This window comes from Sphaeramia orbicularis, chromosome 22 (assembly GCF_902148855.1).
Source record: "Sphaeramia orbicularis chromosome 22, fSphaOr1.1, whole genome shotgun sequence".
In the NCBI taxonomy this organism is placed as follows: domain Eukaryota; kingdom Metazoa; phylum Chordata; class Actinopteri; order Kurtiformes; family Apogonidae; genus Sphaeramia; species Sphaeramia orbicularis.
In genome coordinates, this window is record NC_043978.1 from 54716202 (window position 1) to 54736242 (window position 20041).

The 20041-nt window shown below is 38.4% G+C and overlaps 1 protein-coding gene across 1 annotated transcript; it reads left to right on the top strand.

The window, feature by feature from the left end:
* Window positions 1-1013: 1013 nt before the first annotated feature.
* Window positions 1014-19246, top strand: hadhab (hydroxyacyl-CoA dehydrogenase trifunctional multienzyme complex subunit alpha b). The gene is made up of 20 exons (XM_030127138.1): window positions 1014-1131; window positions 3546-3587; window positions 3696-3766; window positions 3868-4001; window positions 6011-6149; window positions 6775-6894; window positions 8181-8283; window positions 8374-8496; window positions 8586-8704; window positions 8821-8877; window positions 8970-9079; window positions 10318-10452; window positions 10644-10815; window positions 10930-11016; window positions 11091-11231; window positions 13123-13191; window positions 15060-15255; window positions 15351-15465; window positions 15554-15699; window positions 18717-19246. Exons 1-20 carry the CDS (start codon window positions 1065-1067, stop codon window positions 18860-18862), a joined length of 2292 nt encoding a protein of 763 aa, XP_029982998.1. The 5' UTR covers window positions 1014-1064; the 3' UTR covers window positions 18863-19246.
* Window positions 19247-20041: the final 795 nt, after the last annotated feature.

Genomic DNA, 20041 nt, shown 5'->3' on the forward strand with positions numbered 1-20041 from the left:
TAGATAACTAAGATGATTTTTCATAAGTAAGAAAATACCATTAGGTATCGCTTTGAATACATAGTTGTATTCTTTATTTGGAATTGGAAACAAATTTATTGTCATGAATTGTTCATATCTTAATAAGTTCCCATCTTTGTCAACAAGGTCATTAATGAAAATAATGTCTTTGTCAATCCAGCTCTGTGAGAAATTGATTTTTTCTAACAATAATGTTTTCATTATTCCAAATGATAGCTTTGTGTGGAGAAAAATTGCATGTATAGCAAAGTTCCCAAGAAAGTAGAGCTTGTTGATAGGATTTAGAAAGTTTCAAAGGGAGTCTGGCGATATTGTGTCTTTGGTATATTGTTGTTGTGTTTTTTTTTTTTTTTTCAACTTTATTAACATTTGAGTATACAGTACAACATTTTGAACAAACAACAAGATGTCAAAAGGGAAAATGCATTTGAACATATAAGTTTAAGAAAATAATGCATAGATTTAAAAATACAAAGCATAATATATAAATAATAGTAAAAAAAAAAAAAAAACAAAAACAAAAACAAAAACAAAACAAAGAAAAAGTAAATAAATACAAAATAATAATTCTGACAAATATTAATAAATAAATAAATGCAACAGAGAGTTCAGTTAGTATTAAAAAAATTTTTGTATAAATAACCAAGGTGTAAGTACTTTTTTTTATTATTATAAAATGAATTCTAAAGATTTAATATAATTTCCAAATTCTAATGGGAAGATTTTAAAATTTGGGTGTTTTTTAGTATATTTGTTTTTATGTGTATGAAATTTTCCAAATAATATGACCAAATTTACAATAAATTCTAGATTGATGTTTTAGGTATATTAGGTTTAAATGTGGAAGAGGCGCGTTTTACGTGAAGTCCTCAACAGACCAATTAACATCGAACATCTCCAGCAGGACCAATAATATGCGAGTTTGTCCGTCCAGAGCCAATCAAAGCCTTCTCCGCCAGAACGAAATGCGGAAGTGAACACGCGCCGTTGGGCCAATCCCAGTGCTTGGACAGGTAGCTGGAGCCGTCTGACCTCCGCTCAACATGGCCGGTGTACGAGCCCTTGGCGTTCTCTCCAGGTTAACATCACGGCGATACGCGCTCTTCACAGGTAAAAATGACACCGGTGAAAACTTCAACAACAAACGCCAAGTGGATAATAATTATTCTGTAACTGGAGGGGGGGGCAGTGTCGGTAGCAGTAGTCGGGAAATTAGCTTGTTCCACTAGCATTAGCTGATAGCTTCAGAGAATACAACTGGAAATGTAGATCGGAGTTTCAGGTTGAGAGTGTTTACTTCTTCTTCAGACACATTCATGTTGAGTTAAGTAATTTATTCTTCAAATGCCGAACATTTAAACGTTATATGCAAAAGAAGGAGTGTAGTAAGTGTTCGTGCTAACCAACCTACTGCTACGGATGTGTTCAGACGGCCTCTTATTAAAAGTTAGCTTGGCGTTTTTTTTTAGTTCAACTTAAATACGGGTTGTTTGCTCTTCTGTCGGTGGGATATCGGTCTGAAGGCAGCCCAGCCTGATATTTTTAGACTTCTGACATTCATTCATTCGCCATTGTGATGTGGTGGTCGTGTCTTTCTGTGTTGTAGGCGGGGAAGTAGGTAAAAGGTCATATTGCACTGTGTCTGCCTACGATGACCGAGATTTGAGGTCAAGATACTATTATGGTAACCTGTCACCGGTATGTCTTGTGCATGCCACATGAGGATGGTCTACATGTCTTTAATGGGACCAGTATTTTCGTTGAGTCAGCTAGTAAGCCTAGCCCTGTTGATAGCTTCAGCCAGGAGTGTCAAACTCAGTTTAGTTCAGTTCCACATTCACCCCAGTGTGATCTCCAGTGGGTTGGACCAGTAAAATAAGAACAGAGAAAAAAGTTTTTTAAAAAATTACATTATGATAATGTTTATATCTAGTACATTTCCTTAAAAAGCTGAAAAACACGAATAACTTGAAATGTCTTAAGAAAAACAAGTGCAAGCCTGAGTTTAACAGTTTATCATTTACACATGTGCGTTACAACTTACTTTACAATTACAAATACACAAAACATATAGTACAGGGTGGTCCAACAATCCTGGTAAAAAAAAAATAAAGTTTCAGATAACCTCAATTAGAACCCTGCATTAGGTTTTGGCATTCAAAAGATGATTTAGGAAAAAATTGGAAGAAAAAGGAGATGTTTTAGAGGTTGCACAAGTTGCTGGAAGTTTCCTGGAAATTGAGTAATTGTTCATTTTCAGCATAGACGAGCTGAGCTGTAAGAGAAGAGCAGTACTATCAAAACCAAGGTTTGAGGGATTCAGCTAGAAATATATGGATGAAGTAACTCCGCCCACGTCTGTGGTACTGGAGTGTAGAACTGGTTGTGGTCCATTCTGTGACTCCAGTGTGACACCAGAGCAGAAGCAGCTGATGGTCGACAACATGATGTTAAATGCAGGTTCTTTGGGTTCCACTAAAGCGTTGGGATGTCCTTAATCCATCAGATTGTGAAGGGAAGCAGATCAGGGCTTTTGTCCCCACCAGCACCATGCGTTTGTTTGAAACTTTGGATCTGCCACAAACATTCTGAACAGTTCCTCCAGTAGACTGGGCTGATGATGCAGACTTTCAGAAGGCTGCTCAAATGGTGCATTCCAGTAAAGTTGTCAATGATGTTGCTGAAAGAAGGGTGGAGCTTATTCAAGACTTCAACTGTAGCCGAACAAAAAATGAAGATCAAAAACAGTACTTGCTCCAAGTTGTCAAAGAACACAGGAACATTTTTGGTCATTTCAATAAACCAACAGTGGTTGCTGGACTTTCTAAGGAACATTTTTCTGCAAGTTGCAGTTTGATATTGAGACTAAAATTACAAATTATTCTAATCTGCTTTATTCATTTGGCTAGTTCTGTTAGAGTATATAGAGACATCTGCACCTGTCTGTGCAACCTCTAAATATTAATTAATTTGCATAAAATTTGGACTGAAGTAATTTGGCCAGATATGGAACCAAATGCAGGGTTCTAATCCAGAGAATCTTTAAAAAAAAATTTTTTGGACCACCCTAATATAGTACCATGTATAATATTGGTAAAATTGTGTTTACTTCTCTTAAGACATTTCACGTTGTTCATATTTGTTCAGGTTATTCACATTTTTTGTAAAAGGATAGTTTGTTAATGTAAACATTTTCATGTAATTTTACTTTTTTCACTAAAACAAAGATAAAATCTGCAGTTTTCATTATTTATAGGTTATTATGATACTCTTTTACTGATGTGACCCAATTGAGATCCAATTGGTCTGTACGTGGAACTGAATTAAAATGATTTCTACACTATTGATTGCTAATATCTTCAGTGTAATTTTTGCATTTCACAAATTCATCCCACGGGCCAGATTGGACCCCTTTGTGGGCTGGATTTGGCCCCCGGGCCACATTTTTGACACCTTTGGCTAAAGCAATATGTAAATATGTGACTGTAACAATGTGTTGCTTCATCAGATTTTCCTCTTTACAGCAAACAGTTTTCGAACCTTCTCAGTTGCTCCCGTCATGCAAGGTAACTATCAGCTCCCATTCAAATAACATAGTAAATAAATAAATAGGTCACAATCTCCAGTGACAGAGTGGTTTTTAACTGAATATCAACTTCCGTCTTTATTTTTAGCCAGAACCCACGTGGACTGTGAAGTCAAGGGAGATGTTGCTGTTATACGAATGAATGATCCAAATTCAAAGGTTTGCACACGTTTTAGTTTAGCATGGCATGCAGCACCTGTTAGATGTTTTGATGTAGATGTACATCATAAAAGGAGTCTAAGGCGTTACTCTTCTTCCAGGTTAATACCCTGTCAATCCAAATGCAAAAAGAGTTGACAGAAGTAATGGATGAAGTGTTGGCCAATAATGCTGTTCAGAGTGCTGTCCTTATCTCCACAAAGCCAGGATGCTTCATAGCAGGAGCTGATATCAAGTAGGTGAAACTTCCTTAAATCTACAGCGCATTGAATTATTATGTGACACTAATTGTCATTCCATGTCAACTAACCAAAGATTTTGAGGTTAATGCACTTAGATCCACGTGTTTGTCTGTCTGCACCTGTAGCACAAAAACTACAGCACATTCTGCCTTGGAATTTTTACTCAAGCTAGGCCATTGTCATATCCCAGTTCTCTTAGAAGATGGTTTGGATCCTACAATTTATGTGAAGGAATTTTCATAACTGGGAAATAATTTCTTTGAAATGATAGCATTTATTGCACTAATAAATGTGGTCAATTTCAAGCTGATCCAGAAGATGATCTAATTGTTGATTGTCTAGTACAGGCATTTCAATTCTGTCAGTGAAAAAATGTCACTGCGGGGAAATTGATGAAAATTGATAAATGAATTAAAAACTGGAATAGAGCACATAGTGTATACAATCACATATAACAATGAAGTATTTTTAGTACAGCAGAAGTAGAGCTGGATGATTGACTTCAAAAGCTCAGTGTATTTCTGATCTGAATTGCTCACATTTTATGCAGTGTAGGTAAGCTGCACCTAAACAAAAAGTTTTGCTCTAGAGGTTTAGACTGTGTCTCATGGCTTATGGTTAACATTATTTGACTAGGAACTTGAGTACAGATTTGAGTAGAACTATACAAAGAAGTAAATATAAACCTTTATCTCAACATACAGCTGCAGTATTTTCATTAGTTATTGGTTACTGGTTTGTCCTGCCAGAGTTTTATATAAATCTAAAATCTTTTTACTCTCTAGCCTAACTCTAAAACATGCATGTAAATCAGGCAGTGCAGAAGTTGGACCCACAGCTAATAGCCTTACAGTAATTCTGTTACTATTTCTTCAACAGTAGCAAAGTAACACATAACAGAAACTCTGGAAGTGAATATGGAATGATGATGACCAAGCCCAAATCACTGACTGTGGAAAGTCCAAAGTCCTCTGTTCAGATGAAAGTCCATTTTGCATGTCATTTGGAAATCAAGGTCCCAGAGTCTAGAGGAAGAGTGGAGAGGCACAGAATTCACGTTGCTTGAAGTCCAGTGTGAAGTTTCCACAGTCAGTGGTGATTTGTTCTGCCATGGCATCTGCTGGGGTTGGTCCACTGTGTTTTCTGAAGTCCACAGTCAACAACCCATCTACCAGGACATGTTAGAGCACTTCATGCTTCCTTCTGCTGAGAAGCTTTATGGAGAGGCTGATTTCATTTTCCAGCAGGACTTGGCACCTGCCCACACTGCCAAAGGTACCAAAAGCTGGTTTAATGACCATGGTGTTACTGTGCTTGACTGGCCAGAAAACTCACCTGACCTGAACCCCATAGAGAATCTATGGAGTATTATCCTGAGGGAGATGAGACACCAGATCCAACAATGCAGATGACCTGAAAGACACTATCAAACCAACCTGGGCTTCCATTCCACCTGAGCAGTGCCACAGGCTGATCACCTCCATGACATGACACATTGATGTAAAAGTAGAACCATCCAACTCTTCAGTACATAGAAATGAACAAACTTTTCAGAAGCCTGACATTTCTGTTTAAAATATCCATTTTAATTGATTTTATGCAATATTCTAATTTTCTGAGACACAGAATTTTTGGTTTTCATTATCTGTAAGCCATAAACATCACAATTTCCAGAAATAAGGCTTGAAATATTTCACTCTGTCTAATGAGTCATATAATATATGGGTTTCACTTCCTGAAATGAGTGACAAAAAATATTGAACTTTTTCATGATATTCTAATTATTTGACCTGCACCTGTAATTTATTGTAATGTACCTTATACATTTTCTTTTATTTGCATCTTGGTCTGCTGCGCATGATTAGCCATTTTGTTTTTTTGCTGAAATTGCAAAACAACATTATTATGCAGTCTTAGTTGTAGAATTCTCCTGTCTGTGGATAAAATGGAGTCTGTTATTTTCTGTTGTTTGTTTATTTGTAACTTCTGCATCCATTCACAGTATGATCCAGGGCTGTGGCACTGCAGAGGAGGTCACCAAACTTTCTCAGGAAGGGCAGAGGATGTTTGCACTGGTTGAGAAGTCTCCAAAGCCTATTGTAGCTGCCATCAATGGTTCATGTTTAGGGGGTGGCCTGGAGGTAAACCGATCTTTGAGCATCTAATGCCCCGTTTCCACTACGTGGTACTGACTCGACTCGATTCGACTAGGCCTTTTTGCATTTCCATTATGAAAAAGGACCTGGAATCTGGTACCTGGTACTAGTTTTTTTGTATCCCCTCCACCGAGGTTCCATGACTGGGGAACAGATACTAAAACATGACGTGTAAACGCTGCAGGCCAATGATTGGTCAGAGAGTTGTCTCTGACCCGCCATTTTACAAAAAACAGATGCGGAATTTGACAGTAAATATGTCGGTAGGTTAATCCACATGATGACAGCCCTTAAAACTACACCATGGTTTGTCGAGGAGGTTCAGATGTAGAAATTCAGCGTGAGCTTGACGAGACAACACGCAACGAGTGAGTTTATCAGCAACTCTGAGCAGACGACACAGAAGTAACGCACCGCATCGCTATGACGACCAGGTACTGTGAAGTCGGTAGTATCCTGTAATGGAAATGGTCTCCTGGAATAGGACCTGGTACCAGAGTCGAGCTGAGTCGAGCCGATTCCATGTAGTGGCATAACTTTTCCTTATTTCTTAAGTAATGATTGTCTGTGGTCATGTGTTGTCTATTGGTTGCTTTTTTTCTTTTTTCAGTTTGCCATTGCATGCCACTACAGAATTGCAACAAAGAGCAGGAAAACAGTTCTCGGTACTCCTGAAGTCATGCTCGGTCTTTTACCTGGAGCTGGTGGTACACAGAGACTCCCCAAAATGGTTAGTACTTATTTGGTTTGTAATGACCTACAGTGGTCAAGTATGTTGTTCAAATTTCAGTAGGTGGAAAAACTTGGAAGAGTCATGGAATTAAATTTTGTTAGCTGCAACTGCTTTAAAAAATAAAAAACAGCCTTTGCCCCAAGTGGAGGAGTTTAAGTATCTTGGGGTCTTGTTCACGAGTGAGGGAAGGATGGAGCGTGAGATTGACAGGTGGATCGGTGCAGCGGCTGCAGTGATGCAGTCACTGTATCGGTCAGTTGTGGTAAAGAAGGAGCTGAGCCGAGAGGAGAAGCTCTCGATTTACCGGTCAATCTACGTTCCTACCCTCACCTATGGTCATGAGCTTTGGGTCATGACCGAAAGGACCAGATCCCGGATACAAGCGGTGGAAATGAGTTTCCTCCACAGGGTGGCTGGGCGCACCCTTAGGGATAAGGGGAGGAGCTCAGTCACCAGGGAGGAGCTCAGAGTAGAGTCGCTGCTCCTCCGCGTCGAGAGGGGCCAGCTGAGGTGGCTCGGGCATTTGTTTCCTGGATGCCTCCCTGGGGAGGTGTTTCGGGCATGTCCCGCCGGGAGGAGACCTCGGGGAGACCCAGGACACGCTGGAGAGACTATGTCTCTGGGCTGGCCTGGGAACGCCTCAGGGTCCCCCCGGAAGAGCTGGAGGAGGAGTCTGGGCATCCCTGCTTTGACTGTTACCCCCGCGACCCGGCCCCGGATAAAGCGGAAGATAATGGATGGATGGATGGATGGATAATTATCTGAAGGGTCACCATAAACAGTCATGAAAATATTATATATCTTTGAAAAGTCATGGAAATTTTCTGAAATTTAGTCAAACTGTGTGGGCAACTCAAAGGAGTAGTAGAGTCTCCGATTGGATAAAAAAAATTGACAAATTTTGGGAATTAAGTCATGATATTAAATTGCATTTTTTTAGTTGTATTAATATAGGAAACTATATAAGATCAAATAATGTATTAGGAGGACACCTGTTAGACTGCTTGTTTAGATCAGCTGGGATGTTGGACAGCTCTAGTAATATATAAGGAAAAATTTTTAATAAGTTCACAATAGTCCTTTTTATTACCTTTTTTTCTCAAAATATTTTCTTTGAATATCAGGACTTTTTGAATCTTCAGATTTTTATGTTTATTGAAACTTGAAACTATATCTGAATTTATTTTCATTTAGAATTAGTGCTATACTACACACTGCATAACACCTTGATATAATTACAGTAACGTATAAATTCATGTCTTTGCTACTATTGCTTTTTTTAGGTTGGTCTACCTAGTGCCTTTGATATGATGCTGACAGGAAGAAATATCCGTGCAGATAAAGCCAAGAAGATGGGGCTCATTGACCGACTTGTCGACACCCTAGGTAAAACGTCATCTCTACTTGCATATAATTAAGACAGGGAGCTGATTCAAATTAATTTTAACATTTGTTAAATTTTGGGACAAATTAAAGGACCTGGACTGAAGAGTCCAGAGGATAGAACCATTGAATACCTTGAGGAAATTGCTGTGGACTGTGCCAGAGGGATTGCCAACAAGAAAATCTCTCTTCACAAAGAGAAAGGCACAATGCAGAGTAAGTCTGAATGATTTTGATGAACATATGACCGTCTTTAATTAATCACAAACAACACCAAATGACTCATTGTTTTCCTGTTTCTATAGAAATTCAAGACTACATCATGAGCTTTGAACTTGTACGAAATCAAATTTACAAAACGGTACAAGGTAAAGTTATGAAGCAGAGCAAAGGACTTTATCCAGCTCCCCTGAAAATCATTGAAGTGAGTGAAATCCTTTGCAGAATATTGTCAAAATTGACTTCTTGAGTTTATTAAATAGAACGCCACGTCTTTTTTTTTTTTTTTTTTTCTCTCTCTCTCTCTGTAAAACCTTTCAGTGTGTGAAGACTGGTGTAGAACAAGGCCCTGTTGCTGGGTATTTAGCTGAGTCACAGGTAAGGTTTGTTGGTTTGACATCCTCAGTACACTTGGCATTTACTACAATGCACACACTAAATTGTTCTTCATACATTTGTGTTGGTCTCAGAATTTTGGGCACTTGGCAAAAACCTCAGAATCAGCAGCTCTGATTGGTCTTTACCACGGTCAAGTTGCATGCAAAAAGAACCGCTTTGGAACTCCTGAAAGAGAAGTGAAGTAAGTGTATAGAATTCTTCAGGTATGCAGATTTATAAGCTCACAAACATGCACTCAGAGTACTATTGTGTGTATAATCATGCTACAGCAGGCTGTATAATAGTAATGGAGGACTGGGTGGTAAAATGATACTTATTGTTGACTTAATTCTATGTGGGTATATATATTGGCAAACATTTTGTCATTGTAATGGTGCTGAGTGATCTACCACTAGATGTTTATGTCCTGATAATAGAGTTAAAAATCTCAAATAATTTTGTTCTGTGTTTTTATTGTGGTCAAGAAAAACTTCGATTGCATTTTTTCTCTTTTTGCTAAATAAGAATGAGGAAAAACTTCTGAGACAGTTAGGGTTGTCCCTCAGTTTGTGGCTATGGAATTATTTGGTATTATTGACTAAAAACAACACTTTATTTTAAAGTTGGCTTCTAAATAAGAAATTGGTGGATTTATTTATTTATTTTTTGTTGCTTATGTTGGTTAATTTTATATTCCTCTCAAATATCAACAGTTAGGCCACTTTTTCACCGGTGGTTTCAGCTTGATTTGCTTTGACTTGGCATGGTGTGATTCAGTTTGACCCACGTTTGTTGCATTTCCACAGCAGGTGTAGTAGCCCTTCAATTTGGCTGGTTGTCATAGTGGCACAACACAAACTATTGTGAAGTCAACGTCAGTGGGATTACAGCTTTAAGTAACCCAAAAACAGAGGAAGAAACTTGGTTATAGTCAAGTTTTGGTCATAATTTTTTTGGGGGAAAATTATATTAAGGTGTTTTCAAACAAAAATGTAGTTGTTTAGACTTCAGATCTGTGGATGATTTGTCAAGATAGAGCTGACTTCCAAATCTGTTTTCAGAGATTTCTCGCTAGCTTGGCATGGTGTCCCACATCACAACATGATGATACACAACAATACTAATGTAGCAACAACACTGGATTGACTGATCTATGACTTTGTCCCGTTTACATCACTTCAGCTCATTTTGAACCTCTGTAAAGGTGGTATTAGACATAGTACCTGGTGGCACATGCCCTCACGCAGTCACATATAATTAATAATAAAAGTTAAAGGTATTGAATGGTCATGAAAATTACATAATTGGTCTTTGCAAAATAATGAAAAACGTTTGAATTTGATCAGTAAAAATGTGTGAGATTGCTGTATAAAGCCAGTTTTCCTGTGGTCTCATCTTTGTTGAATTCTATACAAATTGTCTGTTTTCGATTACTCATAGGACCCTTGCCATCTTGGGAGCGGGTCTGATGGGGGCAGGTATCGCCCAGGTGAGCGTGGACAAAGGTATGCATACAGTCTTGAAGGACACTACAGAGGCTGGACTAGCCAGAGGCCAGCAGCAGGTCTACAAAGGGTAAGTCCGTCTATGGAGTGATATGTCAGAATATCACATCAAAGATTTAGTTATTTTACTCTTAGCTAAATACCATCTCTATATTACAAAAGTAAACATGGCAGACAAAGGCACCGTTTGTTGATAGGACAACCTTAAACTTCAAATCAACCACAGTATACATTTACTCTTAACTTCTATGTTTTTGCTAGACTAAATGACAAAACTAAAAAGAAGAGCATCACATCATTTGAGAGAGACTCCATATTGTCCAATTTGACTGGCACGTTGGACTACAGCAGTTTTGAAAAAGCCGACATGGTTATTGAGGCCGTCTTCGAGGATATCAACATCAAGCATGCAGTCCTGAAGGAAGTCGAGGCTGTAAGTGTGACTGGAAATGCCTGTGATACAGAAGATGTGCACACTTAGCTGTAAATATGGGTCCACTGTGTTCACCTTTTGAAACACTGAACCTGTCTGAATGTGTCTCTGCAGGTGGTCCCCCCACACTGCATATTTGCCAGCAACACATCAGCTCTGCCCATCAAAGACATCGCTGCTGCAAGCAAGAGACCAGACAAGGTTTTTTGTCAGGAACCCTGTCGCTTCTAAAGTGAAGAAAAATACACGTCTCATTGTCCTCTGTATTTTGTTAGGTTATTGGAATGCACTACTTCTCTCCAGTGGACAAGATGCAGCTTCTAGAGATTATAACCACTGATCAGACATCAAACGATACGACGGCCTCAGCTGTGGCAGTCGGCCTGAAACAAGGCAAAGTCATCATTGTAGTTGGGGTGAGACACATGATAACAATCCTTTCCAGGCATTGTAATATTACTTATGATAATACAGGGTTCTCGCTAGCGTCATTGAACGTCGGGGCCCCCCGACGCTGTCCCTAGGGGTCCCCGACGCTGAGATTTGACCTGCGACACTGTCTTTCAACCAGCATGGCTGTGTTTTTTGTGTGTGTGTGTGTGATCGTCCAGCATAATGATAATGAGATTTGAATTTGAAAAAATATATTCCTTTGTCTTGGTGCAAAGCACTGCAGACAGGAAATGAGAACGAATCCACACCCCTTTGTGTGCCTTGGTATTGTCTGACCCCGCCCACCAACATCACTTGCCTTACGCTCATTGGCTGACAATGAGACTTCAATCAATTTATCTGATTTAAACAGACCGATCACCCATGGAAAGTTATATCTAAAATTTAGCCTGTGCATGTGTGTAGTGTGAGTGCCGCTCCCATTGTCCCTAATTTCGTGCAAGTGAATATTTTCCTACGATCATGTCTGCGTCGAAGCACAGGAGTAACGCCGAACACAAGGGTAATATTGCATTGTTTCATAATTGTTTCATTCGTTGTTTCCCATCAATAATTACCATTCACAAATTGAAAAAAAAAAAACAGTTTTTGCTTTTAATCATTGTTGGAACAAAGATGAAAACTTGGCTTCAAATTTGCCCCTCAAAATGCAGGAAATAGTGTTTCAGAGAGTTATAAATTTAAACATTTTCTGGGGGAGGATGCCCCCGGAGGCGCCGCGTACATGGTGCCCCTACGCTGTGAAAAATCCTAGTGAGAACCCTGTATTATAATATTTACAGTCTAACATTTACAATGTATAACTAAGAAAATAAACGGATTAGCAACATAACATGTCCAGTGGTTCAACTCTAGGTTTTCAGTAGATATGTTTCCATAAATGTTTTAAATATGTATATTGAAATTTTACACTGAAATGTTTATGGAAATGCAAAAGAAATGTAAGGAGTTTTTTAGGTAGGTTTTTTTTCCCATTTTTTGCCAAAGAGTAAATACGTACTTGTTTTTGAATAAATTTTGACATAGTGAACATGTAACTCTTGTGAATGGTCAGCTGACCTCTCAGCTGTTTGCTGTGTCTTCTCAGATACAGTATTTCGGTATAGTATTGAAACATATCACACACAACAGGCAGCGTGGACTGAAGAGACCGTAGTATTCCTGTCTCACATCTGTCTGAAGCTCTAGAGTTGTCCAAATGTGTAATCAGTCATAGGGTACCACTTCTGTCCTGTTTATGTCAACACAGCTGTAACTAGAGTCACAAACCCTGGTTGGACAGAGTGAGTGGGTAAAGGCCTTCCTGATGCATGAAATGTGACTGCTGTTGTTTAGTTTGGACTAACAGGGTAGTATGAGGGGTGCTTTATGTAGTTGTTTGTTCGTTATTTACTTCATGGTGCAGGCCCCTAAATAACAAAAATTCAAAACTCTACTTCCCATGTGAGTGTGAGATGTTATCTGGTTTTCACTGGAAAAAACTGTATGTTGACTCAAACAGTCCTCTGTTTGAGGTTGTGAAAAACAAACAAAAACTCTAGATGCAGTTGATTTCTTTACTTCCATACAGCATCAAACAATTATCCATTTCACTGAAGAGCAGAGGTCAAGAAACTGTGGCTGCTTTCTTTTTCTGTTTTTTGTCCAAAGTCCAAACTACTTCATGTATCACTGTACATATAAACTGTAAATCAATCCACCTATAAATATCTGTTTTAGATCATTACGATCCGCTAAATAGGATTAAATGTTCCTGACACAAAGGTTTAGTCAGAAGAGAAGCTGGAAGTGTCACAGGTCTGATGCATGGTAATACTTGTACAGAAGAAAATCATGACTCAGTTTTCTCTAAAGGATGGTCCTGGATTCTATACAACGAGGTGCCTGGCTCCCATTTTGGCAGAAGCAATTCGAGTTCTCCAGGTGAGTAACAATTTTCAGCTTTGTGCTTGGTGCCTCTTTGGTTACTGTTTTTAATAGGACTTTGGCAGTCGTAGAAAGACCAGTTCATTAGAGTAATTTTGCCTCTCACAGGTTTCTGTCATTGCTGTTGTGGGTTATGTTCAATAGTAAGCAGATGGAGGCATGCAGGCAGGTGTAACTTTAAATCAAAAATGAGAAAAGTTGACATCAGAAAAGTATTCATTTCTTCCTCCTGTGTGCTGGTTTATGGGGCTGGTGGAGCTGCTGCTGTGGTTGTTGTCAGATTTGTAACTAACGCCGTGTTTCTACTACGTGGAACCAGCTCGACTCGACTCGGTATTCCTGGAGACTGTTTCCATTACAGGATACTTCTGACTTTATAGTACTTGGACGTAGGGATGTAACAATTACCGGTATAACAGTAAACTGCGGTAAATTGCAGACGGTTAGTATTACTGTTTAAATTCTAATTATCATGATAACCGTGTTTGATTACCGCACTTCTAGACGAAAAAACCCTATGTAAACATCTGCTTTTATGTCAAATATTTGAGTATAGTTTTAATTTATTACAGTTTTAATTGTATATACCTAATATTTGGAACCAATATGCACTTTGAAAGTCTCTGAAAAGGTTCGTTAAGCATCTTTGTGTTATTTATGCAATAAATTATATACATTTTTCAAATCAAATTTTATATATTTTTTTGTGTTTTCTGGCCTTTTGTGTTGATGTAGTAGGTGAAAGTGAAAACATAATAGATGATATAGATGAAGTTGTGGTGAAAAAACAGATCCCAAACATGGGTATAGTAAACATTTGTTTCTATAGTATATAAAGGCCAAATCAAAAGGACTGAAAAACAGACAAAATAGGCTCAGACCACTAAGGGTTAATATTTGAATGTTTCTGCAACAGCAGGGACATTGTGCCAGTTATTATTATTATTTTTTATTTTTTTTAAACACAACTTGGTTAAATTATTTCAGTGTGTGTATTAGTACTTTTTGAAGATTTTAAGCACAATTTCAACAATACCGTGATAATAATGATAACCATGATAATTTTGGTCACAATAACTGTGATATGAAATTTTCATATCGTTACATCCCTACCTGGTCGTCATAGCGATGCAGTGCATAATTTCCATGTCATCTGCTCAGAGAGTTGCTGAAAACTCTCTCATTGCATGTTGTTTCGTCTGAATTTTTACGTCGGCCACCAAAGACTGAATCTCCTGGACCGACCACTGTGTAGTTTTGGGCTGTTATCATGTGGATTAATGTACCGCTGTATTTACTGTCCACTTCTGCATCTGTTTTTTGTAAAACGGTGGGTCACAGAGAAAACTGTCTGATCAATCAGTGGTCTGCAGTGTTTATACGTCACGGTTTAGTATCGCTTGGAACCTCAGCAGAGGTGGTACCAAAAAACTAGTACCGGGTACTAGATTCCAGGTCCTTTTTCGTAATGGAAATGCAAAAAGGCCGAGTTGAGTCGAGCCGGTACCACGCAGTGGAAACGCGGCATAAAATGCTGTTGCAAAGATGCATACAGGCACTTTGAAAAACCAGCAGCAATCTGAGCTAATGATGCACCAAAATTAGAATGCTCAAATCCCAGTATCAAAATACCATGTTAGCCAAACATCTGGAAGTAACAATGGGTAAAATGCAGTGACTGAATTTGATTACAGGGACAGTAAAGTAAACAGAATTAACTTTTAACCTTTCGTCAGTAACAGTGTTGGCCAGACTGATCGGCTGAGTCTGGTGAAAGGTGTGAAACTCTATTTAGACATAACGTAATTGTTCAGACCTCAGCTGGAAGGTAATAGTATATGCTTATTTCTGTTGTGTGTTTACAGGAAGGGACTGACCCTAAGAAGTTAGATGGCCTCACCACAAGTTTTGGATTTCCTGTGGGTGCTGCCACACTGATCGATGAAGTGGGCATCGATGTCGCTGCACACGTGGCTGAGGACCTCGGCAAAGCTTTTGGCTCCAGGTTTGGTGGTGGAAATGTAGAGGTTCTGAAGACCATGGTGGAAATGGATTTCAAAGGTACAAAGATTCGTGCTGATGGACTGTGTCTTTGTAGTGGCTTAATGGATTAGTAATAAAAAAAAAAAATTTAATTCACACATTTTCTCTGCAAGGTCGCAAATCTGGAAAGGGTTGCTACATCTACCAGCCCGGACTCAAAGTCAAAGACATCAATCCAGAAATTGAAGACATCCTTGAGAAATACAAATTAACACCAAACCCTGCTGTGTAAGAAATGGTGTAATTTGAGTTTTGGTCATCATCTTGTCTCATAGAAAATTCTGAATTTCTGTTTTTTTGTTCCTTTTTTCAACAGTTCATCTGACTCTGACATACAGTACCGCCTCATAACTCGATTCGTCAATGAGGCGCTGCTGTGCCTGCAGGAGGGCATTTTGAACAGTCCACTGGAAGGGGATGTCGGAGCCGTCTTCGGGCTGGGATTCCCTCCCTGCCTAGGAGGTCAGAGGTCGCCCTTGGATGTCGACACTTGAAGCAGTTTGTAATTTCTGTAGATGAGGGAAAAAGCAGGAATAGTTATGTCAAAGCATTTTAGGAATGAAAAACGGTCTTACAGGCAATCCAAGAATTTCTACAGTGAAGCATCCCCCAGTCTTTGAATATTATAGTCCAAGTATTTATTGTATAGAGCAGTGACCTCTGCTGGATTTACACATGAAAGCAACACAAATGCATAGAACTGTGCTAGACTAAACTTTGGTGAGAGTATCAGGGTGAAACACTGAACAGAGCCTGATTATTTAAGCGAACCATGATTAATTTACACTGGGATAATCACCTGTATTCACCTGGATAAAACCAGTTTGGTGAAACTAACAAACACATTGTTTGCCATCATTCAAGGATACCACATTTATAAATGACACCATGTCTGTGTACAACAGGGATCGAGTGTGTGACATTTAACCTTGAGCAACCTTATTTCAACAGACTTCATTGTTTTAGAACAGGGCTGTCAAACTTATTTTCTTCCGGGGGCCACATTCAGCCCAATTTAATCTTCAGTGGGCCGGACCAGTAAAATAATAACATGATAACCAATAAATAATGACAACTGCAAATTATTTTAGTGCAAAAAATAACATTCAGTTATGCCAATATTTACATTTACAAACTATTCAAACAAAAAGGATGTGAATAATCTGAAAAAAATGGAATTTGTTAAGAAATATAAGTACAATTTTATTAGTATTATGCCTCGACTTATCATTTATACATATGCATTACAGATCAGATCTACAAAGACACAAAATGTTTAATAACAGGCAGAATATTGTTAAAATTCCACTTAATTTTCTTTAGACATTTCAGGTTGTTCATATTTGTTCAGGTTATTCACATTGTATTGTTAAAGGATAGTTTGTTCATGTAAACATTTTCATAATTGAATGTTTTTTTAACTAAATCAAAGAGAAAAAATTGGTCTTGTCATTATTTATAGGTTATTATGATATTATTTTTGAGTTCGATGCCCTAACGTGCACTTTGTAAATTCATCCTGTGGGCCAGATTGGAACCTTTGGTGGGCCGGTTTTGGCCCCCAGGCCGCATGTTTGACACCTGTGTTTTAGAGTTAGTTGCAGTTACACCGTAGCACCACTACGGAGACTTCTGTTTGAAGACGGAGTCCAGTAACAGTGACTTGGAAGAGGTGGTTTGTTGAGTTGCAGGAAAGAGATCTTCCCTTAGGCCAGATGAGATGACATGTTTGTTTGTGTTCTTCATGTAGAATCTCTTTAACTAGTAAGAAAAAAAAAAAAAAAAGGCATCATGATTGACTGTTGACAATGATATGCCTCGTTTTGACCATTCTATCTTGTTCATATTGATTTTTGAGGTCCTCATTTCTTTGGTCCTCGCTGACAAATTCCTCACTGTTCCTTGAATACTTCAGTACAGGACTTGGTCCTTTGGGCAGAGCCCTCAGGAAATGATGGTGATTTAAACTATTATTAGACTTAAATTCCAATTTTACATTAAGCTAAGAATAGAGAATAGTCAATAATGTTATCCATTGTAATTTACTTTATGACCAGTGATTGTCTGCTCAAATTTCAGGATTCGAACAGCCTTAAGACCTGTTATCTTGCTAACAAATATGGTGGAAACCTGGTGCTACTTTTGCTTTAATCTACAATATTAACAGACATTTACTAAATATGTGGCAGTGTGACGGTCAGGACTGCAGCTCAAACGATACAGAGTGAGTTGTCCCAGGATGTAGTGAAAGATAAGATGACCTAACTTTTCAAATATTCCACAATTGTGAGCCACTCATAGGTCAAACACAGTGAGTGCAGTGAGGAACAAATCTGAAGATAACAGTAAACAGTTGAGTCAAATTTCCCCCATGAGTCAGACCAGAGTGGTAAACAGAGGTTATTAGATGGATGGAAAGTTTAAATTGTTCGTAAATCCTCCACTTTCTAGTGTTTTTCTCAGAATGGAATCATTATTTGTTACACTGCAAGGACACATACTGTAAAAAAGTAGACATGTTTTACTTCAAAGCTTCCCAGGGAGCCTTCGAAGGACCAGCTCAGGAATTACTAGAGCGGGGCTGTCAAACTCATTTTAGTTCAGGGGCCGTATCTTCCCAATATGATCTGAAGTGGGCCAGACCAGTAAATTAGTAACGTAATAATATATAAATAATAGCAACTCCAAACATTTCAATGTGTTTTATGGTGAAAAAAGTAAAATTACATTATGGAAACATTTCCATCTGTAAACTGTCCTTTTAAAAATGTGAATAACACGAACAACCATGAAAAAAATGAAATTTATTAAGAAAAATAAGTGCAATTTTAACTCTATTTTGCCTCTGCTTATCATTTGTAAATGTGCATTACAACTTACAGATCACAATGGATCTGAAAATACACCTAATATTTGAGTAACTGGCAGAATGTTGATAATATTGCACTTACTTCTCCTGGGACATTTCTAGTTTTTCATATTTTCTGTGAAAGGCTAGTTTGTAAATTTACACATTTTCATGTAATTTCACTTTTTTACACTAAAACAGGGAAATTTTGGAATTGTCATTATTTGTAGGTTTTTATGGTAGTATTTTACTGATCTGACCCATTTGAGACTGAAGTAGGGCTTTATATATAAGGACTGACTGTTCATATCTTTAGTGTCATTTTTACATTTCACAAATTCATCCTACGGGCCGGATTGGACCCTTTGGTGGGCCGTTTTTGGCCCCCGGGCCATATGTTTGACTCCTGTGTACTAGAGGTTAACTAACAGTGGATTTGTAATGGCAGATGTAGCCAAGTTCAACCCAAAAAAATACTGTCAGAATGTCAGACTACTCAGGACTAATTCCAGTGTAGACACCTGACATGAGTAAATTTCTACTGATGTAAGTTTATGGAACATCCAGTCGGTGCCCTTTAACACCACACATTGCTGATCCTGTATCTAACTCTTGATCTCAACACTGGCAGGACCTTTCCGTTTCGTGGACAGCTTCGGCGCAGACAAGCTGGTGGAGAAGATGAGGCAGTACGAAGCGGTCTACGGAAGCCCTTTCACACCGTGCCAGCTCCTGCTGGATCACGCAAAGGATCCCAGCAAGAAGTTCTTCAAGTGACCAAGCGGTGACCAGATTTATCAGTAGCACTTAACAGTAAAACTTCAGTCTGCCACTAGTATGTGCCTGAACATTTACATCACATGTGGAGGCAAATCTGCTGACCTTCTGTCAGCGTGTTTTCAGCAGGAATGGGTGATGTGGTGATTCTTTTGTACTTTAAGGTTGTCTATTAACTTGATAAATGTATAGACTGAGGAGCATGACATAGGTCTGACAATGCAGATGTAAAGAAGAGGATCAAAAAGGATGACATATTTCCAAACTCTTCTCTCTTTCGGCTGAATGTGTCTTTTTCTTTTGTACATTGAGACTGTCTGTCCTGGTTTGAGCAGTCATGTAAATGTGAAATCAACATAAATAAATTTTGCTATTGAATCACAACAACTTCTCTCACGTGTTTGTTGCTGGAGCAAGGTTATTATCCGTAACGAAAACTAATGAAATGACCAAAACTAGAACTGAAAAAACATTTTCATTAACTGAAATAAAAACTATAAAAGAAAAAAAACAAAAACTAACTGAAACTGTATTGTTTGCTTACAAAACTAAAACTAATAATTATGGATAAAATTCCCTTTGTTTTCATCTTTGTCAATGTCAGATTGATATGAAAGAGATTTTTTTCACTCCAATAATTTTCTCTGCTGTCACCATGTGATATTTAACAGTTTGTCACTTGTGGTTTCCAGTCGTCTTCTGGTCCCCACTCTACCTGGAAACATGGAGACTAAAGCTGGGAGAAAGCAGCAGAGTCCTGTCTGGGATTTATTTGAATATGACGACAGAAGAAAAGATATATATATATATTAAAAAAAAACAAACAAATTAATACTAAAACTAAACCTTTGGGAAAAAAAAAAAAAGAAAACTAATAAAAACTATCAAACCTGCTCTAAAAACGAATTAAAGTTAACTGAATTAGAAAAAAAAAAGTCAGAACTAAATAAAACTAAACTAGAATGAAAAATCCAGCACTATTAGGCCCTTATGCTGGAGTGTAATTCATCACTGGTTACAGAATGAGACCACCGCTGAGGCGGTGAGAGGATTTGCTGGGATCCAATTGGCTGCAGAAGGTCACATGTCTAGTCTCCATTGTCCGCAGAGTAGGGTGTGTTCCCTGGGAGGCTGTGGAGGCTGTGGGCAGAGCTGGAGGTGGAGCTGGAGCTGGAGGTG

Coding starts and splice junctions, on each gene's coding strand:
- hadhab (XM_030127138.1), top strand. CDS start 1,065: ATGGCCGGTGTACGAGCCCTTGGCGTTCTCTCCAGGTTAACATCACGG. Junction 3,767..3,867: donor TGAATGATCCAAATTCAAAG/GTTTGCACACGT, acceptor CTCTTCTTCCAG/GTTAATACCCTGTCAATCCA. Junction 10,453..10,643: donor CAGCAGCAGGTCTACAAAGG/GTAAGTCCGTCT, acceptor TGTTTTTGCTAG/ACTAAATGACAAAACTAAAA.